Here is a 21,278-nt window from a genome sequence, read left to right as displayed (position 1 = left end):
CATAGCAGCAACCACTTGGGAAATTAATGAATGGATCCTTATATATAAAGATGCTCCTGCCATCATATTGTCTTTTCAACTTTCAACAATATTCGCATATACTTATGATATTGGAAACTCCACCAATTCATTCATGCTATATAGCTATCAATGGTTATATATTTACAAATGTTATGATTCAAAATTTCAAAACTTTTCTTAGTAAAAATTAAGATGCATGGTCCTCCGGACTGGGGGTAAGGGACGACGACAACAACAACAATTCAGTATAATTTCACTAGTGGGGTTTGGGAATGGTAGTGTGTACGCAGACCTTACCTTTACCCTGGGGTAGAGAAGCTGTTTCCAAATGACCCTCGGCATCCTTCCCTCCAAGAACTTCCCACATTGCTCTTGGGGTGACTTGAACTCACAACCTCTTGGTTGGAAGTGGGGGTGCTTACCATCAGAACAACCCACCTTGTCGACTGGGTATGGGAGATTAGGGATTTCACTATGATCAAAGAAGTTCATATTTATATATTCAAAACTATATAATATTACTCACTTTTTCTTCCGCTTTTTTTGTGTTTTTTATTTGTTTGTACAGAGTAGTAATCAAGTACTATCATCACTATTGGTAGGGCTAGCTGAGAGCACTTGCTTTTTAAGGTTATCAATTATCATAACCAATTTTGTGTTGAAACGATTCACAAAGCATTTTGGTAACCATCCTGCTGGATCCAGCTGAAATTTAATCAACAAACAAAAAAAACAAGGATTAATTTCAAGTTCTGAATTAGGAATTTGCATTTTATGAAATTAAAAAATAATTTTCGCTAACGGACAATTAAGTGGATGAAAATAATAAGAAACTGCGGTTCAAATTCTCTGAAAGACAAAATAACTTTATGTGATTTATCCCATCTGCCTAAAGCCCTAAACCTTAACACACAGAGTTCCACAGTACTCGCGTTGGCAAGAGGTATAAGTACTTGACGCAATAACAGTGACGAAACTACAAAATTAAATAAGGGTGTTCAAAGCCTATTTTTTAATCAATAACAATTAATATTTTATTTTATACGTAGTATTATTTTTCGGCTTCTGTGCAATAGTCGAGGCACGTGCAAGTTGATCTGCACATCACTATTATAAAGAAAATAATGATATTTTTTTATTGAAAATTTTAAAGAATTACCTGGACAACGTAAGTAACCATGCAAGAGTCATCGTGAAGTTTCTCAACTACCCATCCAGATTGCAACAATAGGCCTCGAATTGCATTGCTTTGCTTTGGGTGCAACCCTGCTGCTATTTCTTTAGGCAAAGAAGCTACTGCTACTACCTGCAATTTAAAAAAAAAAAAAGAAAAAATTAATTCATTCTACATAATTTTTCAAACAGAAACAAAAATCATTTAATAAATTAGAAGTATACCAGGGTTCCATCATCCATAGTTTCTCGACGTTCGTAGACAATAAATTCTCTGTTTCTGAAGAGCGGCTTTGAATTGTCCCCAAATCTAAGCCGTATAATACTCAGGTTATCTTCTAGATCCTTTATGTATCTTGCTTCTACTAAATCTCTGTCCCATTGCTGTAATTTTGTCCAAAAAACATATATTTGACGGCACTTCACTATAGTAAAAATATATATCGAAATAAACGAGACTATTATAGAAATGTTTGATTAATAGATAAAGGCCAAATTGCTAATTTTGAACTCACCCTAGCAGCATCAATGGCATTAGCCACAGTAATAAACTGTTGAGGAGATACGGATTTCAGCAACCAACGGCTACGGAAAGTGTGAAGTGAACCTGAACGGCGTTTCGATATCTCCACGCCGTTATCTAACCCAAGTATTTTCCAGCCGTCATTATTCCCACTTTTTGAATCTGAAGCTGATAACAACTCTTGGATGCAATTTTCACTTGCATAGAACACATATCTTCTCAACGAGTCCTCACTAATTGACCTACACAAACAGAAAATAATCTCGAATTTAACTCCCGTTTACAGTAACAGACAACTTTTCATAGCAAGTCCGATATGATAATCTCAAAAATAGTTTAACAAACTACTCTATATATTCAGTTAAATTAACTTACCATGATCTACTACAAGGTGTAGGACTGGAAGTATTACTCATCTTGAATAATTGTACCAAATTAAACTTATAGCCACAAATTAAAAGAATGAGAAAGTTTAAGAATGGTGTTGTTTAGTTTTGTTCCTCAAACTCAGGGAAAAGATAGATGAATTTAAGAAGAATATATATGGCTGAGAGGGGGTAGGGGAGTAGCAGTGGGGTGGGTGGTTGTTACATCAAAGTACAATCTTAGATTGTTTTGAAAGAAAAGATATGGAAGTTATATACTTTATAAATCTGTAAAATAATAAGAAGTGGGAAGAGGTGATTGATGCACATGGAATGCCAGAGAAAAACTCCATGATTAGAACAGACTACTGCTAGTCATTATTTTCACTCTTATTTCAATTCCCTCTATCGATTTTTATTTTTCTTAGTTAATATACATAGATTATATATTGATTATATACAATTATACATTTGTTATATATAAATTATGCATATCCGTCGGTTATTTTTAATTTAAGCAATTGGATGAGTGACTATTTAAATTAATTCTTCGTCTTTATTTTTCATATCTTCTCTTACTTCTTTTTCTCTCTTTTTTTTTTTCTTCTTCTAACATAAAAGAAGCTACCAAACATACCATGTGCATCATCTTCCCCACTCCCTTTAGCCCCTTTGTACCTCTTTTTCGAATAAAAGCATCTTTCTTTTTTATCTACAAAAAAAAAAAAAGAAGATGAAGAAAAAGACTAACAACTAAAGCCAGACTAATATTGCTCACAATTCATTTATTTTCTACCTAAACTTGCTTGGTTATGGGTGACAACAACATACACAAAAGGTTCCATCTTTTAACTTTGGTCCCCTCAATCACGTGCCACTTAGCTAACTCACAAAAATGTAACACAGCAAATACCCTAATAGACAAAAGTTAAATTACTTTCTTACTGAAAAAGAAATTAGAGTGTTATTTGCTTTACAATTTTTTTTTTCTTGTATTTAAAATAATAAATATGAATCCATTCAAAGTACTAGAATAATTCTGCAGTAACAGTACCTGCTAAACCAGCCAAATCAGTTCTCTGTACTTGAAAAGTAAAACAGTTTCACTTATTACTTTTATGGTATTTTATAATTTATCTTTCGGTGATCGAAAAAAAATCAGTTTTGGAGCTATTATGCTGAATACTGATTCTCACACAGTAACAGAGCATGGAGTTGTAAGGAATTCAAGAAAGCATCACGAATCAATCTTTTCAAAAGCAAAAGTAAACATTCGACTGTAGAGAATTGGATTTGGATACCCTATCATTTTCTTCAATGTAAAAAGAAAACTCTTTATCGTAAAATTAACTAATCGCAGTAATAATCAGCTACGGATCCTAATAGATGGAGAAAATAAAGATCATGAATTTTAACAAGTGTCCATTATATTAATCAAAACGAGAGGTAATCCATTGTTTTAATCATCACTGTGAATTAAAAACAAAAAGGGTCATGATCCATAAATCTCATTGGAAAATTAAAGCAACAATGGATGTCACCATATGTGGAGGTATAATAATTATCATCACAGGGATAATCATAAATGAATTAAAGAAGTCAATTAAATTACCCAAAAAGACAGATAGAAATAATTCATTTAATGGTTATTATGAATCCATCTAAGCAAAAAAGAGAATCATGTGAATTTCTAAAAGCAAGTGGGTTCAAGATAATTAATTCTGCTGTTGCTTGAGGAAGCCTTTGGCTTTAAGACTATCCACTGTGTCCCGAACAGCATCTTCAACTGGGGTGAAAACTAGTCCCAAATCAATCAATTTTTTAGCAGCATCTTTGCAAGACACCAAGCCTGGCTGGGTTTCGCCTGTGAACCTGTTTTCAAAATTTTATTCAGCATTATTTGAGACAAGACCAGACCTATCATAAGAAAAGGAATCTTTTTTCTTATAAAAATATGGTAAATTATGCAATCGAAACTAAGACAAGAGAGAAATTCTCAAAAGGAAAATATAAAAGCTTATTTTCTGATTCAACTTTATGTGTCTTGCCTGACTCCATCACCTAGATTTATGGTCCTTTGCAACTAGTATTCTAGCAGAGTTACTGTCAGCCTTTCAATTTGACGAAATAATATTTCAAGGAGTAAATAAAAGTATATAATAAAGGAAATCGTTGGTAAAGTGGCCACTAGTTTTGCACATGAATTTGTAGAAAAGCACATTCAATGCTCATGAAAATGCAGTCCACAGTCAATCTGGTTATAAGTCATAGCTAAATAAATGCAGTTAGGAGACATTTCAATATGAGGCACATGGTAGTTAGGGGCGAACAGATGGTTAATAGATCATTTTCATTCCCATTGGAAAATCCAGACACTCTAGCATAAACAGACAAATTGGATTGTACTGAAATAAAATTCGGACATGAGGAGTTCATAAAGCCAGTTTCTTGCTTATGAATTGCCTAATGGCCCTTATCAAATAAAGTTAAGCTGATTAAGCTTAAATTATGAAAATGTTACATAACTAAGAACATGCTGAGGCAGAACTTCAGCAACATGTCTCCATCGAAAAACTAATCAGGATAACGAGAATAGAATCTCCAAAAGGAAGTATAAGCTCAATGGGAAACATGGAAGGTGACCAGTGGGACTTGGAATGGCTATAGATGTAGCTAGCAGTTCATAGTGGGGTTTCTTTGGGTTGCCTATCAGTTTTGTAGTGGGGTTGTTAAGGCCTAGATAACATAAAGGTGGTCTTGATTCTTGACAGTTGTGACTTTTGCATGTGTGAGCAATTGGAATTCCTCTAAGCTAATACTGAAGGTGGGGGTCAATGCATCAAATGAGAGCAATATATACCTATACTCCTAAAAGTTAGGTTTTTACTGCAAAATTTAGTTCATGCCAAAGTGGTGACAGTGGCAGCTCCTGCTTTGCCCCCCCTTCCAACCACCCCTCTACTATAAACCATGTAGTAGTTGATTCTATACTAAATGAAAGTATTATTGCCTACAAATATTTAGTAGTCGCTCCATTATATCACTTACCAATCTTGTATGAAATGTAGGAACACAATGCTAATAGATTTTTCTACATAGTATAATAGTACCTCCCATTTTCATTGGACCTACTTCCTATTTTCTACAACAATTTCTATAAATATAAACTAAACTTCTTCACACTATTTCAAACTTACCCTTAACATCTTTTTCACCTTAACCTATTATTGTGGGTGATTGAAAGCTCTGCCTTTTTCACATCTCAAAATAATGTTTAAACATTTAACCTTATTCAGTAATATAACATTCAGACATGTTACTCGTAATCTATCTGAAGTTCAAATGGTGGCTGATTAAAGGGACGTAGGAAGTAGCTTGAAATGTAAAACTGAAGTAATTAGTTGAAATACGTTTTATCGATTTTGAAATAAAATAAACTAGTGTTAATTTAATTATTAATTGGAGGTGTTGGTGCACAAAAAAAGCCCGTTTAAAGGAAAAGTTCAACCTTTTCAAGCAAGCCAGAGCAAAAGTAAGTGATTTCCATTGAGCTAGAGGAAGTAGCGTGGTGATAAAAGTGATTGTCTATATGTAGTGCCGAAGAAAGTCTTGTAACTACATCTTTTAAGTAACTACCGAAGTTCTCCTCCCAAATTTTCCAGCTAGATATCAGTTCTTAAGGACTCAAACCTGTTCATTTCATACAGTTCAAATGTAAAACAATACAAAATCTCAGTTTTATCATTATCTAGTCAAAGGAAGCATAGCTGCATCTGTGCTTTTGACTTGTGCGGTAAACAAGTAACTAGTTGGCTATGTAAAATTCAGTGTGATAGAACTTAGAATTTTATTTGTTGGGACGAATATAGGACTGGATTAACAAATGTGAATTCATGGCTTTCCATCAGATTTACTCCAGGCTTTTCAAAAGTCTGAAACAGAATCCATATACTGATATACGTGCTATTTTTGCCAACAGTTGGGAGAAGCAGTCAGAGAAGATTAAACTTGAGGATGGCATATTATCTTTGAATTGAATGCGGAAAGAGACTTAAAAAGAAATTACTTACTAGAGAGGGGCAAAAGATGAACTAAAAGATATGACAACAAACCTGTGGATAGGGAATTCATGGTAAAGTTTTGAGACTCTTTCAGCAAAATCACCAAACTGGTAAATGCCATTGGTACACAGGTGTCTTCCAGAAGCATGAGGGGACTCGAATAACAAAATCTGTGCCTTCGCAACATCTTTGACGTGCACAGCCCCCAACCAATGATACTCTTGAGTGTCTGTCGATCCCTGAAGCAGCTGTTGCAAAACAGCGCAGCTTGCATTCAGTCCAGGTTGCAAGAGTTGACCAAGACATGTAGCTGGATTAATTGCTACCACATCCAATCCATTCTTCTCAGCAAATTCCCATGCAGCCTTCTCAGCAAGTGTCTTTGAAACTGGGTACCATTTCTGTCATCAAACTCGATTATGATTATTGTGTTTAAGAACTCTTCGCCATGTAATCAAATAATTGAAGTGGCATATGAGTGATAATTTTATCATATATGTTCATCACAGAATCAGGAACTGTCAAGTTTTGAATCCTTACAACTTTTCTAAAATAACAGTAATCTTAGAAGTTAAGGAAATCAAAAAGAAAGCGTTCGTATATTAGGACATGGTAAATAATTGAGTGCATTACCCTCGACAAAATTGGAGTGTACAAGAGTATAAGAGTTTAGAGTAGTGGATACGCACGCAATAATCTCATATAAGCCTAAAGCTCTGCAATAAGTAAAATAACTGAGATATATAAATTTGATACACTAATCACTTCGGCTGACCATTATACTACTAGTATGTACAAAGTTAAATGAAACACATATTAGGCAGTGTTCCTCTATTGGAATGTCAATTATTTTTGCTCAATCTTCTCTTTGTGTTATTTCATCATGCGTTCAATTATTATAGACCAACACAAATTAAAACCAAATGGCATCGTTTATTATTAATAGAACTAATTCCAATTTTTACAATACCAAATTGAAAACAATGTTGTTTATAGTAAAAAATTTATACATGTAAATAATACTTATACCTCGTAAAACTAAATTGGAAAACAAATACTAGTAGTAGAGAACACATAATAGTAAGCTGCATAATTTTTCTTTTTAAGACACTAAACTGCATAGTTGCACGTAAAACTCCTGCATATTTTAATGTTTTTGAGCACTACAGGTTAATTGGATATCCAAATTAAATATGGTGCAATAACGATCTTAGTGAGAGTGATGCAGATTTGGGAGCATAGTCAATCATATACGAGAATAAATTTAACCATGAAACCTTGTTAATTTACCATGATTAATTGAAAAGGCATGTAATATTACATACTATTAATTAACGATGTTTGAAAAATACTCTAAAACTTAGGTGAAAGACACGTGTTAATTAAGTTTATTTTTTTAAAGATTAAGAGGTGAGTGGACATCTTAATACTAAGATGTGTATTAAGATTACAATGTCTAAATAAGAATACACATCTCAATATTAAGGTATATATTAATATCTAAATTTAAAACTGTTTGTTTTCTCAACATCTAAATGCATAATCTTTATATAAAAATTAATAAATAGAAAATTCAAATAAAATATTAGTTACTTTAATACTGTATTAATATTCAATTTACTCAAACATTTGAGTGACATTAAGAAAATAAATAAATATAGATATCACGTGACATGCACGTGTATAGGTAAAAGAATGACACCTGGCGAGACTTGCAATAGTCAAGATCAGTCCATGACGACTCATCGAAGACCTTATTCTCCGGCCAACCAGGATTAGGCACCATCGCGGAGATGGAGGAAGTGAGCACCACGCGCCGAACATTAAACCTCTTCGCCGCAGTGAGCACGTTGATGGTACCCTGTACGGCCGGCTCCACTAGCTCCTTCTGCGGGTCCACGGGGTCCTCCAGCGTACACGGCGACGCGACATGGAAAACTCCACCGCCGGCGCATCCCTCAATTGCTCTGGCAACTGCATCGGCGTCAAGTATATTAACTTCGTGCACCAATAGGCGGATACCGGCGTTATACGCGCCGGTAAGAGAGTAGAGGTGAGAAGGATCGGAACCAGGGAAGATGGCGGCGTGGATGGTGGTGTAGCCACGCTCCAAGAGCGTCTGAACCACCCATGAGCCGATGAATCCGTTGGCTCCGGTGACGCAAACTGGTGGTTTTTCGTTTGCCATTACTGGAATTGTGTAAAAAATCAAGTGATAGTGATGTACTTAAATTAGCAGATAAAAGTTAGTTGGTGAATATATATATATATATATATATATATATATATATATATATATATATATATATAATATGAATGTGTTAGTGTAAGAGTTGAAATTGGATTAAAAGACAACGAAAGTTTATCCTTTAATCCCATTATTATGATTTTATCCATTAGAGTCGTGATTTTTCATGACACATTGGGTCCGAAATTGTAGTTGCAGTTTCCGATCAAGAATGAAGTTCCTTACATGCTATCCCGTTTCAAATAGAATGAAGCGTTCTATATGGGATCAATTTTTTGGTTATAATTTAGATATTCATTTATTCACTATATTTTTAATTAAAAATACATATTTAAAAATAGATAAATACAATTAGTTTGATCTCAACTATAGAAAGTGTTATTCCTTTTTCGGATTAGATAATTTTGTCATAACCTTAACATCTTTTCGATTTTTAAAGGGCAACCATATCTTTTTGCCAATTACAATGTCGGGATAACATGTCACCAAAACGTTATGACAAAATTGTCTATTGTACTTTTTCAATTTCCTATGACTTACTCGGATGATTTTTTTTTTTGTTAACAAAAGTCCACCATTGGTGGATGATGGGGTTTAGGCGTGACCCCGAACCTGTATATTATCAAAAAGAACTAGTACACGAAGGTGGATATAGGCTATAGCATCTAGAACAAGATGAAGAGTGATATTAATCACTCTTATGTACAAATGCCTGAAGCGAGAAAGATAAGTTTGGGAGATATTCTCCATAATAGAGGAGTTAGTGGGACCTTTACAACAGTATGCTAGACACAGAGTCAATATCACTATAGTCATGATTATCTATTATTAGCATCATTAATAACAAAATGAGTCTTCCTTGGTTTTATTCTGAAATTCGGGATGCCCTCTCGATCAAGCCTTAAAATTGACTTCACTTGTTCTGGCAAAAAAGAAACGTCATCAATAATAATGTAATTTCTTAGGCTTTTTCCGTAATTAGCTAACTGGTCAACAACCATATTGCCTTCTCTGCGAATATGAACAAAAATAAAATTACCACTCCTAGAGAGATGGACAATATGATCAATGATGTGCTGGATATGCCAATGGGCCTTCATTTAGTAATTAATCAGGTTGATAATCAGTTGAGAGTCAGATTCCGCAATCACCCTAGATGGCCTTTACTAATACACAATTGTATTCCATGGAGCAAAGCTTTAGCCTCCTCCATGTTGTTACTTTCCTGGACGTAGTACTCAGCATAGGCCAAAATAAAATATCCCAGGTTATCTCTAATGATACCCCCTCCTCTAGAGCTACCCGGATTTCCTTTGCAATAACCATCAATATTCAGCTTTAGCCAACCATCATTAGGTTTCTTCCGGCGAACCATTTGAATGCTAATGGCTTGTTTAGCTTTCTCCACAATATTGCACATATCATTCCAATTCAAAGGCTATTGGACATCAGGGAATTGACTATTAAGAATAATAAATATGTACCTGGATACTTGCTAGATAATAATTCTGCTATTCATGGGAATATTTTCGTATCTTGCGGTGCATCTACTCTTCCATATCTCCCAACAGATAAGTATTGGAAGGCATTGTAATAGCATTGCATGAATTTTGTTATTTGCTTTAGATAGCCACCAAGACATAAGGAGTTGTCTAGTGTTACCAAGTCTAATATTGATACTACAACTTTGACCAAAGAATGACCAAACGTTCTTTGAAATTTGACTTTCACAAAATAAATGTGTAATGGTTTATGCCTTATGATTAGCACAACAAGAGTACTTAGATGGAATCATCATAGTAAATTTCTGAGTAACATCATTTGTAGGAATTCTATTTCGGAGCATCCTGATGATGAAGAACGATATTTTAAAAGGAAGTTTTTTATGCCAGATCATGCTAGCAGTGAAGGAGCAGTTCTTATGATTTCTCAAATATTGCCAAGCAGATTTGCAAGAAAAGACTCCAGAAGTATCAATTCTCCAGATTGGCCAGTCCTCTTTTCCATTATGAATCTCAATTTTGAGGATATCATTTACAATGTTGTCTGGAAGGATGTCTCTGAGCTTTGTAATATTCCAGGGCCCTTCATTGATGTAACTGTTCACAGGAATATTTCTGGATGCATTATAGTAATGAGTGAGCATGGCTAGTGATCCACTGCGGGTTCAATTATCCCACCAGAAGGACACCAAACCTGAGCCAATTTGCCATAAAATGAGCTTTTCAGTATCAACCTTTATATTCATAACTCTCTTCCAATTATGAGATTGACCATATGACCAATTTCTGAGTAATAGATATTTTTTTTTGCAGTATTTGGCTTCCAGGAATTATCTCAGGAGACTATTCTTGGTCCTAAAGTTCCACCAAGCTTTAGCAGAGAAAGAGGTGCAAAAATCCTTGAGAGATCTAAATCCAACCCCTCCCTCTTGGGTATCCAATGGAATTTGTTCCTATTGACCTCTTTGCCCCAAAAAAATTTAGCAATAATTTTTTCGATTTGGGTGAGGACAGTTTGAGGAGGATCCATGGTAGTCAGTAAATATAGAGGAAGGGAGTGTAAAATTGATTTGATGAGTACTGCTTTACCATCATACGAAATGAGCTTCCCTTGCCATCCCTATAACCTGTTGGCAACTTTAGCTACCATATTATTGAAGTAAACCACTTTTTTTCTACCCAAGTAAATAGGACATCCCAAGCATTGCATTGGAAATTGGAATTGATTGAAGCCTGTAATGTTATGAACATCACTGATTTGAATGTCTGAGAGGTTGGAAGAGATATAAAAGCCTGATTTGTTTTTTTGTTCTTTTGCCCAGAAATACGCTCATAAAGTTCCAAATTAGTCATCATCCTCTTCAGGGATGTAGGATCAGCTGAGGAGAATAATATAGTATCATCTGCATAACACAGATGTGTGATTAATGGACCCCTTCTTTCAGCTAAATACGGAACAAAGCCATCTTCAGAGAGATTGTTCATTAGCCTAGACAACAACTCAGCACCAATGACAAAAAGGGATGGGGATAATAGATCCCCTTGTTTAATTCCTCTAGTTGATTTGAAAAAACCTTGTCTGGAACAATTTGATTTATTGAAGAGCTTACTTCAAGCTAGAGGAAAAGATCCAAGAGGGCAATAACATTTTGATTTTATCTATTTCATCACCCCCTCACCTCACTCTCAATCACTAATAAGGGAAAAGATCCAAATTTACCCATCTACTTTCGGATATTGTCTACATTTAACTTCCATTATACTATTTGGTCAAATTTACCCCTACCGTTATACTATTCGGCAAACCTCTACCATCAGTAAACTTTTAAAAATTACCCCTCAGTCTGTTAGGTAACCCAAAATCTCTCAAGTCTCTTTTATTTAAATCACTTGTTCGTCTTCTTGATCCACTATTTTCATAATTTAATATTAATATGAATGCTAAAGGTACTAAATTATTCATAAATATTTTTAGTTACTATTACACCCACTTCTCTTCTTGTGATAATGATTTTGGAATTGGTTTGAAATTTTTATAATTTTTCAACCATATACACACCGCAGAATTCTGTGAGTCTATCTGTTATGTACTATATGCGGTTTCTCATCATATATGTACATATATATATTTGAATATATTTTGTAATTGTTTAGTTAGTATAGAGTTCGGTCTACTAATTTAAGAGTGCGCAATGCGTATGCATTTGATTAAAGCAAAGTTGAATTCGACAATGCAAAATCTCCAAGGAACTTCAACTTCTATCACTAATACTTGCAAAGTCTCCATACCTTTGGTGAAACGAATTCATTAAAGTTGGGGTATTGTAAATACTTTTAAAATTTAAACAAGGTACCCAATTTAAATTCTTCAATTTACTATACTTTGTTTACTAGCCGCTGTATTATTTTAATATTTTTTTCTCTTATTTTTTTTTTATCAATTAAGAAAGCAGGTAAATACCAACTATTTTAAAAATAGTGAATCAAGAAGAAGAATAAGTGATTTAAATAAAAGGAGTTTGGGAGATTTTAGGTTACCTAACGGACTGAAGGGAAACTTTTAAAAGTTTACTGATGGTAAGGGTAAATTTGGCCGAATAGTATAACGGAGGTTAAATGTAAACAATATCCAAATGTAGAGGGGTAAATTTGGACCTTCTCTCAACTAGTAAATATAGCACACTCTACTCACATTTGTAAGGAGAGATTTGGAGTATTTCAGCACTTTTTGTTACACCCCATATTTTCGTACATAGAAGTACGCCATAAGTAAATTGATATAAGCTCGGAAATGAGATGTTACATTCCGTATTTTTGTATATTAAAGTTTCGTCGTAAGGTAATCGACGTAAGTTCGGGTGATTATTGTGAGATTATAAGTATTATGCTATTTTAAACAAGTGATGAGTAAAATCGTGAAGGTGAGAGGGTAAGCAAATCGAAGAAAATAAATTTCGTCGAAATTTGACATTTTGGGATAAAATACGGCTCGAGCTAAAATACCCGGTATTTATGGACTAGTACCATACAAGGTACCACATGGCCATAAGGTACGTTAAAAGTGAGTAGCATTTTAAGTAATTTGAGATAATTCTTAATTATGCGGGTAATTAGTTAATTATCGGGTAGCGGGATATTACCTAATTAGTTAATTAAGCTATTGGATAAGATTATTAAGCCAAGAACGTGGCAGTAAGGAGTTAAGTCATTGTGACTCATTGGTCTTGACAAATAGGTGGCATGTGTAGGAAAATTTTAGATTAAATAAACCCCAAAAGTGGGGCCCACAAGTCTTTAAGGCAAGAGAATTCTTATATCTTGTAATTGAGCACTTATGTTGCTTCATCAAACTGTTTTACGTGATTTCATACAAAGACTTGTAAAAGTAGTCTTTCTAAGCATTAAAGTCAAGTGGGGCCTACCAAGCAAGTCATTGAAAGAATTCATTTTGAAATTTTAGAGAATTCATTGTGAAGTCCAAGGCTTTGGACGTGAGCTTCATATTCAATAACGTGAGCTTCATATTCAGTAACGTGTGCTTTCAAAAAATTTCAGTAACTTGAGCTTTCATGGATCTTCAAGAATTAAAAAACGTGAAATTTCATACAAAGTTATACTACGAAATAGCAACAGGATTTTTGCGATTCTAAGGGAGTACAGTGTAATCCTTCTCAAGAATATCACATGGATTTTCTCCTACTCCAGGTATGTTAAGGATATCCCTTATTTATTTTGGCATGATCCATACGACACAAACGAAATGAGAAAATGCACAATTTCCATACATGACTCTATTCATAGAAATATTAGGGGTGTCTATATTCTTGATTCCCCATGTGAATTATTATTATATCTTCTGTTCATGGGTCTTAGAAAAATACGTATTGTAAAATTTATCCGACAAGCAAATTATTTTTATGACATTCCGAGAAAATCTTATTAACGTATTTCTTAAGGCATATTATTTTTATGACATTCCAAGAAAATATTATTTACGTATTTCTTATGCATTTCATGCATTTGTACATATGCATTGACCCATGACCAGATGGTGTTATATACGTGTATATATATATATATTATATGTATATGGAATATGAAAAAAGGTTATGGTGTTATATACGCACCACCACCTGATCAGCTGGTATACATTGATGATTTGCCCGCAGTGGCTGAAATGATATGATGGGATGCCCTCAGAGGCTTGATGATGCTATGAACGCATATACCTATGCATGGTATGACATTTATACGCATATGCCGATATTATAAAAATGAAATGACTCACAGAGCTATGCACACGTATATGTCGAGTCTTTTACTCCATGTTTCTCTCATGTCTATTATTTAATGATTTTCATTCCTTACATACTCGGTACATTATTTGTACTGACATGCCTTTTGCATGGGGACACTGCGTTTCATGCCCGTACGTCTCGATAGACAGGTCGAGAGTCCTCCAAGTAGGCGATCAGCTCAACAGAAGATATTGGTGCACTCCATTTGCTCCGGAGTTGCTTGTTTGGTCAGTATGATTTAGATGTGTATGGTTTGGTATGGCGAGGCTCTGTCCCGACCTTTTATGATAATTATGTACTCTTAGAGGCTTGTAAACATATGTCGTATACGTGAAAGATTGTACGGCCTTGTCGGCCTATGTTTTGAGTTTATAAAGGATGATGTTGGCCTATTAGGCCCTTATGTCACGTGTATATGATGATGTAATAAGAAAGGTACGTTACGTTGGTACTCGGTTGAGTAAAGTACCGAGTGCCCGTCGCGGCCCATCGGTTTGGGTCGTGACAAATGTGGTATCAGAGCAGTTCTGTTCTAGGGAGTCTACAAGCCGTGTCTAGTAGAGTCTTGTTTATGGGTGTGTCATGCACCACACTTATAAGCAGGAGGCTACAGGGCATTTAGGACTGTCACTCTTTATTCTTACTCTAGATAGTGTCATAGAGCTCAATTTCCTAACTCTATCTTATTCATAATACGACGATGCCTACATCCAGAAAGACGTTTGGTAAATGATATAGCTGTGGAAGAGTTGAGTCAGAGGAACTCTATTTTTGCATCATGCTTATAATGGATAAATATGAGGTATTCAGCAAATCATATGTATACTAAGATGTGTATGCTTCTTGATAAGGATCCCTAAGGCAAGAATGCCAATCTACTCTTACGGTAAAAAGGAATAAGGAGGGAGACACAAGTTTCAGTAAGTAAAAGAAGCAAGGTGAAGAAGGGTACGAGGCACCCAGTTAAGGAAGATTATTAGTTCCGGCAGAAAAATATAAGCATTGTGAGTTACCCTCAACAGTAACAGAGGTATGTATAATTGGCCACACCCATCTCAGTTATACCTTATTGGGGGCTAACAGGTGTAGATTAAGAAAAGGACGGGATATCAGAATCCGGCTGGGGTTAGAGTAACCCAAAATGGTGAATTGATTGTTTGTTTTAGTTGACATTTCCGAAGGATATTGCAAATGTGCTAACAGGTCTCCTTGTGAGACACCCAAATGGCGCACTCTAAAATAGTACAGCTAGATATGAGTGCTACAAAGACAGACACTGGAAGCCTGGAAAGGATAAATATTATCTTAGTGTGACTCCCGTCCCTAGTAGAGAAAGAATGTTAGGCAACCCGAAGAGCCGGTGGATGGAGCAAGGGGAGCTAAAAGCAAAAGAATATCTTGTTGGAATTTTCAGAATAAAGTGATAGACATAAATATTAGCAGGGGAATAAGAAGAGAATTAATGAAGCATTATGAGTAAGATGTGATACATGGATGACAACGGTAGATCAAAAAGATGACAGTATTACAGAGTCTATTGTCAAGTGAAGGAAAAGACGAGAGGTGACAGGTCTTGAGACAACAAAAGAGTATAGGCCATAAAGCCATATCCTCATTCGAGAAATAAGTTCGTGACTCTAACGCGACTACCAGAAGGAAAAGTTAGACCCCAGAATAATAAAAATCAGTATGGGCGGGTGAACAAGATAAATTAAAAATGAATTAGGGGCTGAGTGATTTGATAGTGGTCGACATCATGAGAATTTCAGATTTCGTTCCGACGATAAAAGAATGGACAAGAGAAGAAAATTCATGAGAAATTCATAGAATGGTCATTCAGGAAGACGCTTCCCTAAAGCAAGCAATGTGAACAAAGTCAAGGTTAAGAGACTGTATATGCCAGTCATAGTAATTGCCACCCTCGTGAGTAAGGAATTTCGTTATCCTTAGTTCAAAAGGATTACCGCAAGGCGAGTAAGGGTCATCGAGGATGTGAAAAGACACCAAAAATGAAGAGGTAAAACATCTATAGGTAGATTGTTGTAGCTCCAACTCTTAGTACTTCCCTAAAGGGGGGAATATGGAGTGATATGGCATTACGTCAGAATTTAGTGGTTCAGGTAACTATGGAATAGTAAAGGAAGAATACGATAAAAATGAGAAAGGGATGAGATTGTACCTATTCAAATCCTACGTATATGCTATGATTCCAGAGCATTAAGCAAGCACGACGCCAAGGAGAGGAAGTAAGGGTTCCGGCCGGGATGTTATTGATAAATAAAGAGCCAGCGTAAGATGTAAGTTAAGACAAAGGAAATAACCCAAGAAAGATTACTTGGAATATTGATATGAGAATGGGCCAACGAGTAGTTAGTAGTTGATTCAGGAAAAGCCTAGTTATGTCTAGACAAGAGGATACAGACAAATCAACAGATCGTGCAAGATAAACATAGTGAACCCCAACATGAGGCATTTAGTCTCGCAGATATGACATCATAACCGTAAGAAATATTAATATAGAAGGGGCGGTAGTAACGGTACTGTATGAGGGTTACGGAAATAAAAGAGAATGTCACTGGGAAGATAGTCGAAATATCAGTTCAGAAGCAACCCTGCAAGTATATGGGCGTGGAGGTAAGTAACTACGGATAATTATAGGCGAGGAAGGACATCAAAAATTCGTTCGAGTATACGACGTAATAAGCTCACAGCTTTACAAGAGTTAGAGGGTCCTCCCTAAGTACTACAATAAAAGACTAGCTGAGAAAATAAGGAAAAAGGTTTCAACCAAAGCACAGTGACCTAAAAAGGAAATGGCTGTGTAATAACAGTCTCACTACAAAATTGTATACACTCCAAAAGAAAGTGGCACCTACCATGGCTAATGAGCGGGGAGTAAAACCAAAAGTATTATTCGAGACCATATGAGTTGCACGAAAATTTTGGCACGCGTGAGAACTTAGATAAGCTAAGTATGCACGCAACAAGGGGGCAAAAAGACCAGGAAAAGTAATTGCTTACATTTAAAGAAAGATGAGAAGGAACAGAAGGAATTATTTGATCAATAATCCAGAGTTAGTTACATTATGAACGCACTTAAGATTTCGGAGTATTATCCATGCAGCCTATATGTTGCCAATCATACAGCCATAGAAGACTCCGATATAAGTTAAAAGAAAGAACAGAGTCCAGTCATAGACAAGGGATTGAATTGTTAAAAGATTGTATCGTGGATATTCCATAGCGTCTATGAAAGGCTAAAGTAATACTATGAGAAGCAGATCGGAAGATAGCTTAAGCCTACATAAAGGCTGATCAGAAGGAAGAGGAAACTAAAGAGTTACATCAACAAAGTAAATCAGGATTCTGATTATTGGACCCAAAAAATTATAGAGCTCGCGATTGAGAACATTACAGGATCACTCTTAAATATAAGAGGTACAAGAGAGATAGTACAATAGCCATATTCTATAACGGCTCTACGATAAATCCAGTCAGAAGAGTACCGGCCTCCTAAGAAGTCAGTATGAAGCTCTCACCGGATTGTGTATGGACTAGAGGTGCAAGTATTATAATAGAGCTTCAAGTTGTGGATGTAAATCATACCTATGTGGAAGGGAAGTTATGAAAGAGATAGACGATGTGATGTGAGATTTTAAAGCAAGTAAGGTAAAGGTGAATAACGTACGAGATACTCAAGTGCAGAAGATGGTGAATAGTCTATACTGCAGATAAAAGGCTAGAAGCGCGAGTATTCAGTACCCAGGAATGATAGCATCGTCGTCAGTAGCATAGCTTCCAGCCTATGGTTTCAGGGTACCAAGAGACCTAGCCGAGAGAGTGAAGAAGAGTTAGAGACGATGCGATGTCTCGCTTGATGTTCCAGAATAATACAAGGAAATATATGGTGCAAGCAAGATTGCGAGCAGTATAAATGGATATATGTAGGTCGCAAGCTAAAGTATGGTAAAGCGACAAGGTTTTAGGAAGACAGAAGCGAGGATAAGAAAGGGAAAGTGAGGAAGGTGACGAAAATGGATAAGTCCTCAGGATTAAGCCCATGAAAACAAGAAGAGCTGATGGTTTCTCTAAGTTATAGAAAGCTCGGTATAGCCTGAATGAACTCAAAGGAGTTTAAGACTAGTAACATTTAGAAGAGATGGAATGCTGCCCTGGTAGTAGAATGAGGGTGTAATTGTGGTAAATGGTACATGATTAAAATACCCACGTAAGGTGAATAACATTGGGATGCTATGAAATATGGTTATAGAAGCATGGTATCGCCCCTCCCCCCCCTCCCCAAGGTGGATCAGTCTAATCATTTCAGATGTTCCCCGATAAGACGTAAGCCCTAGTAATAATGTTTTACATGAGAAGTTTCAAGATATTAGTGGTAGATTGTAGATCAGCATTGAGGTAAATCAACAATGCATGGATAAAAGTTACAAAGTACAAAATGAGATATAGCAATATTCGTAAGTTCAACAATGTGAGGCCTAGATATTGGCTAAAAGCTGGAGGAAAGGGAAGAGAAGCGTCTCATAGGCGCACATACAAAGTTAGAGTCGTACAGGCTGCATGATAGAAGGTAGCAACAATTACGAGATTAGAAGGATTCTAACTACAAGTCGTGGTATGAGAAAGAGGCTTAAAGGAGGGAATGCCCTAGCCTTTGGATTTATTCAAAGAACAGTTGCCTAAATGGAAAGAAGAGTATTAAAGTATTCGAAAGAGCTATGGGTTATGAGAATAATAAAGTGCATCAGTCAATATTCGAGAACGAATATTCCAAATGGGGGAATACTGTTACACCCCATGTTTTCGTACATGGAAGTACGCCATAAGTAAATTGATATAAGCTCGAAAATGAGATGTTACATTCCGTATTTTCGTATGTTAAAGTTTCATCGTAAGGTAATCGACGTAAGTTCGGGAATGAGATTATTGTGAGATTATAAGTATTATGCTATTTCAAACAAGTGATGACTAAATTCGTGAAGGTGAGAGGGTAAGCAAATCGAAGAAAATGAATTTCGTCGAAATTTGATATTTTGGGATAAAATACGGCTCGAGCTAAAATACCTGGTATTTATGGACTAGTACCATACAAGGCACCACATGGCCATAAGGTACGTTAAAAGTGAGTAGCATTTTAAGTAATTTGAGATAATTCTTAATTATGAGGGTAATTAATTAATTATCGGGTAGCGGGATATTACCTAATTAGTTAATTAAGCTATTGGATAAGATTATTAAGCCAAGAACGTGGCAGTAAGGAGTTAAGTCATTGTGACTCATTGGTCTTGACAAATATGTGACATGTGTAGGAAAATTTTTGGATTAAATAAACCCCAAAAGTGGGGCCCATAAGTCTTTAAGGTATTAGATTTCTTATATCTTGTAATTGGGCACTTATGTTGCTTCAGCAAACTGTTTTACGTGATTTCATACAAAGACTTGTAAAAGTAGTCTTTCTAAGCATTAAAGTCAAGTGGGGACTACCAAGCAAGTCATTGAAAGAATTCATTTTGAAACTTCAGAGAATTCATTTTGAACTCCAATGCTTTGGACATGAGCTTCATATTCAATAACGTGAGCTTCATATTCAGTAACGTGTGATTTAAAAAAAATTCAGTAACGTGAGCTTTCATGGATCTTCAAGAATTCAAAAACGTGAGATTTCATACAAAGTTATACTACGTAATAGCAACGGGATTTTTGCGATTCTAAGGGAGTACGGTACCTTCTCAAGAATATCACACGGATTTTTTCCTACTCCAGGTATGTTAAGGATATCCCTTATTTCTTTTGGCATGATCCATACGACACAAACGAAACGAGAAAATGCACAATTTCCATACATGACTCTATTCATAGAAATATTAGGGGTGTCTATATTCTTGATTCCCCATGTGAATTATTATTATATCTTCTGTTTATGGGTCTCAGAAAAATACATATTTGATAAAATTTATCCGACATGCATATTATTTTTATGTCAATCCGAGAAAATCTTATTAACGTATTTCTTAAGGCATATTATTTTTATGACATTCCGAGAAAATATTATTAACGTATTTCTTATGCATTTCATGCATTTATACATATACATTGACCTATGACCAGATGATGTTATATACGCGTATATATGTATATTATATGTATATGGAATATAGGAAAAGGTTATGGCATTATATACGCACCACCACCTGATCAGCTGGTATACGTTGATGATTTTCCCACAGTGGCTGAAATGATATGATGGAATACCCTCATAGGCTTGATGATGCTATGAACGCATATACCTATGCATGGTATGACGTTTATATGCATATGCATGACATTATAAAAATGAAATGACTCGCAGAGCTATGCACACGTACATGTCGAGTCTGTTACTCCATGTTTCTCTCATGTCTATTATTTAATAATTTTCATTCCTTACATACTCGGTACATTATTTGTACTGACGTACCTTTTGCATGGGGACACCGCGTTTCATGCCCGCAAGTCTCGATAGACAGGTCGAGAGTCCTCCAAGTAGGCGATCAGCTCAGCAATAGATATTGGTGCACTCCATTTGCTCCGGAGTTACTTGTTTGGTCAGTATGATTTAGATGTGTATGGTTTGGTATGGCGGGGCTCTGTCCCGGCCTTTATGACAATTATGTACTGTTAGAGGCTTGTAGACATATGTCGTGTACGTGAAAGTTTGTACGGCCTTGTCGGTCTATGTTTTGAGTTTATAAATGATGATGTTGGCCTATTAGGCCCGTATGTCACGTGTTTATGATGATGTAATAAGAAAGATACATTACGTTTGTACTCGGTTGAGTAAGGTGCCGGGTGCCCGTCGCGGCCCATCATTTTGGGTCGTGACACTTTTAAAGTCGATGTAAGGCACTGCACCTTACTATGAAAAGGTTCAATGGGAATTAATAAAGGAATTTGCATAAACCACTATAGTTTAAACCCTAATAACTATAGTTTGCCTAATTACCATTCGTAGCTACTATTATATTGTTACTAACTTGTATCACTTGTATTTAAGTGCGCAACAAATATAACTTGTGTCACTTATATTCAT

At 35.6% G+C, this 21,278-nt stretch overlaps 2 protein-coding genes and 1 long non-coding RNA gene across 3 annotated transcripts; 1 reads left to right on the top strand and 2 right to left on the bottom strand.

Annotated features, from left to right (window-relative positions):
* Positions 1–108: 108 nt before the first annotated feature.
* On the bottom strand, positions 109–2,367 carry LOC104099796 (uncharacterized). Its single transcript, XM_009606901.4, has 5 exons — positions 2,093–2,367; positions 1,710–1,959; positions 1,420–1,578; positions 1,181–1,327; positions 109–726 (listed from the first exon to the last, which is right to left on the bottom strand). Exons 1-5 carry the CDS (start codon positions 2,131–2,133, stop codon positions 598–600), a joined length of 726 nt encoding a protein of 241 aa, XP_009605196.1. The 5' UTR covers positions 2,134–2,367; the 3' UTR covers positions 109–597.
* Positions 2,368–3,668: 1,301 nt separating this feature from the next.
* On the bottom strand, positions 3,669–8,401 carry LOC104099797 (cinnamoyl-CoA reductase 1). The gene is made up of 3 exons (XM_009606902.4): positions 7,846–8,401; positions 6,195–6,544; positions 3,669–3,954 (listed from the first exon to the last, which is right to left on the bottom strand). Exons 1-3 carry the CDS (start codon positions 8,329–8,331, stop codon positions 3,798–3,800), a joined length of 993 nt encoding a protein of 330 aa, XP_009605197.1. The 5' UTR covers positions 8,332–8,401; the 3' UTR covers positions 3,669–3,797.
* Positions 5,137–6,128, top strand: LOC117277617 (uncharacterized). Its single transcript, XR_004507927.2, has 2 exons — positions 5,137–5,614; positions 6,062–6,128. It is a non-coding gene; the product is annotated as an uncharacterized lncRNA (long non-coding RNA).
* Positions 8,402–21,278: the final 12,877 nt, after the last annotated feature.

The sequence above is a fragment of the Nicotiana tomentosiformis genome, chromosome 1, assembly GCF_000390325.3.
Source record: "Nicotiana tomentosiformis chromosome 1, ASM39032v3, whole genome shotgun sequence".
In the NCBI taxonomy this organism is placed as follows: Eukaryota; Viridiplantae; Streptophyta; class Magnoliopsida; order Solanales; family Solanaceae; genus Nicotiana; species Nicotiana tomentosiformis.
This window is presented reverse-complemented; position numbering and strand designations above follow the sequence as displayed.

What these genes read in the sequence shown, in the direction of transcription:
- LOC104099797 (XM_009606902.4), bottom strand. Translation starts at nt 8,331, where the DNA reads ATGGCAAACGAAAAACCACCAGTTTGCGTCACCGGAGCCAACGGATTC. An exon ending in ACTATTGCAAGTCTCGCCAG is followed by an intron (nt 6,545 to 7,845) that starts GTGTCATTCTTT and finishes GTTTGATGACAG; the next exon opens with AAATGGTACCCAGTTTCAAA. An exon ending in CATGAATTCCCTATCCACAG is followed by an intron (nt 3,955 to 6,194) that starts GTTTGTTGTCAT and finishes TTTTGAAAACAG; the next exon opens with GTTCACAGGCGAAACCCAGC.
- LOC104099796 (XM_009606901.4), bottom strand. Translation starts at nt 2,133, where the DNA reads ATGAGTAATACTTCCAGTCCTACACCTTGTAGTAGATCATG. An exon ending in ACACCTTGTAGTAGATCATG is followed by an intron (nt 1,960 to 2,092) that starts GTAAGTTAATTT and finishes CTGTTTGTGTAG; the next exon opens with GTCAATTAGTGAGGACTCGT. An exon ending in CTATGGATGATGGAACCCTG is followed by an intron (nt 1,328 to 1,419) that starts GTATACTTCTAA and finishes TTTAAATTGCAG; the next exon opens with GTAGTAGCAGTAGCTTCTTT.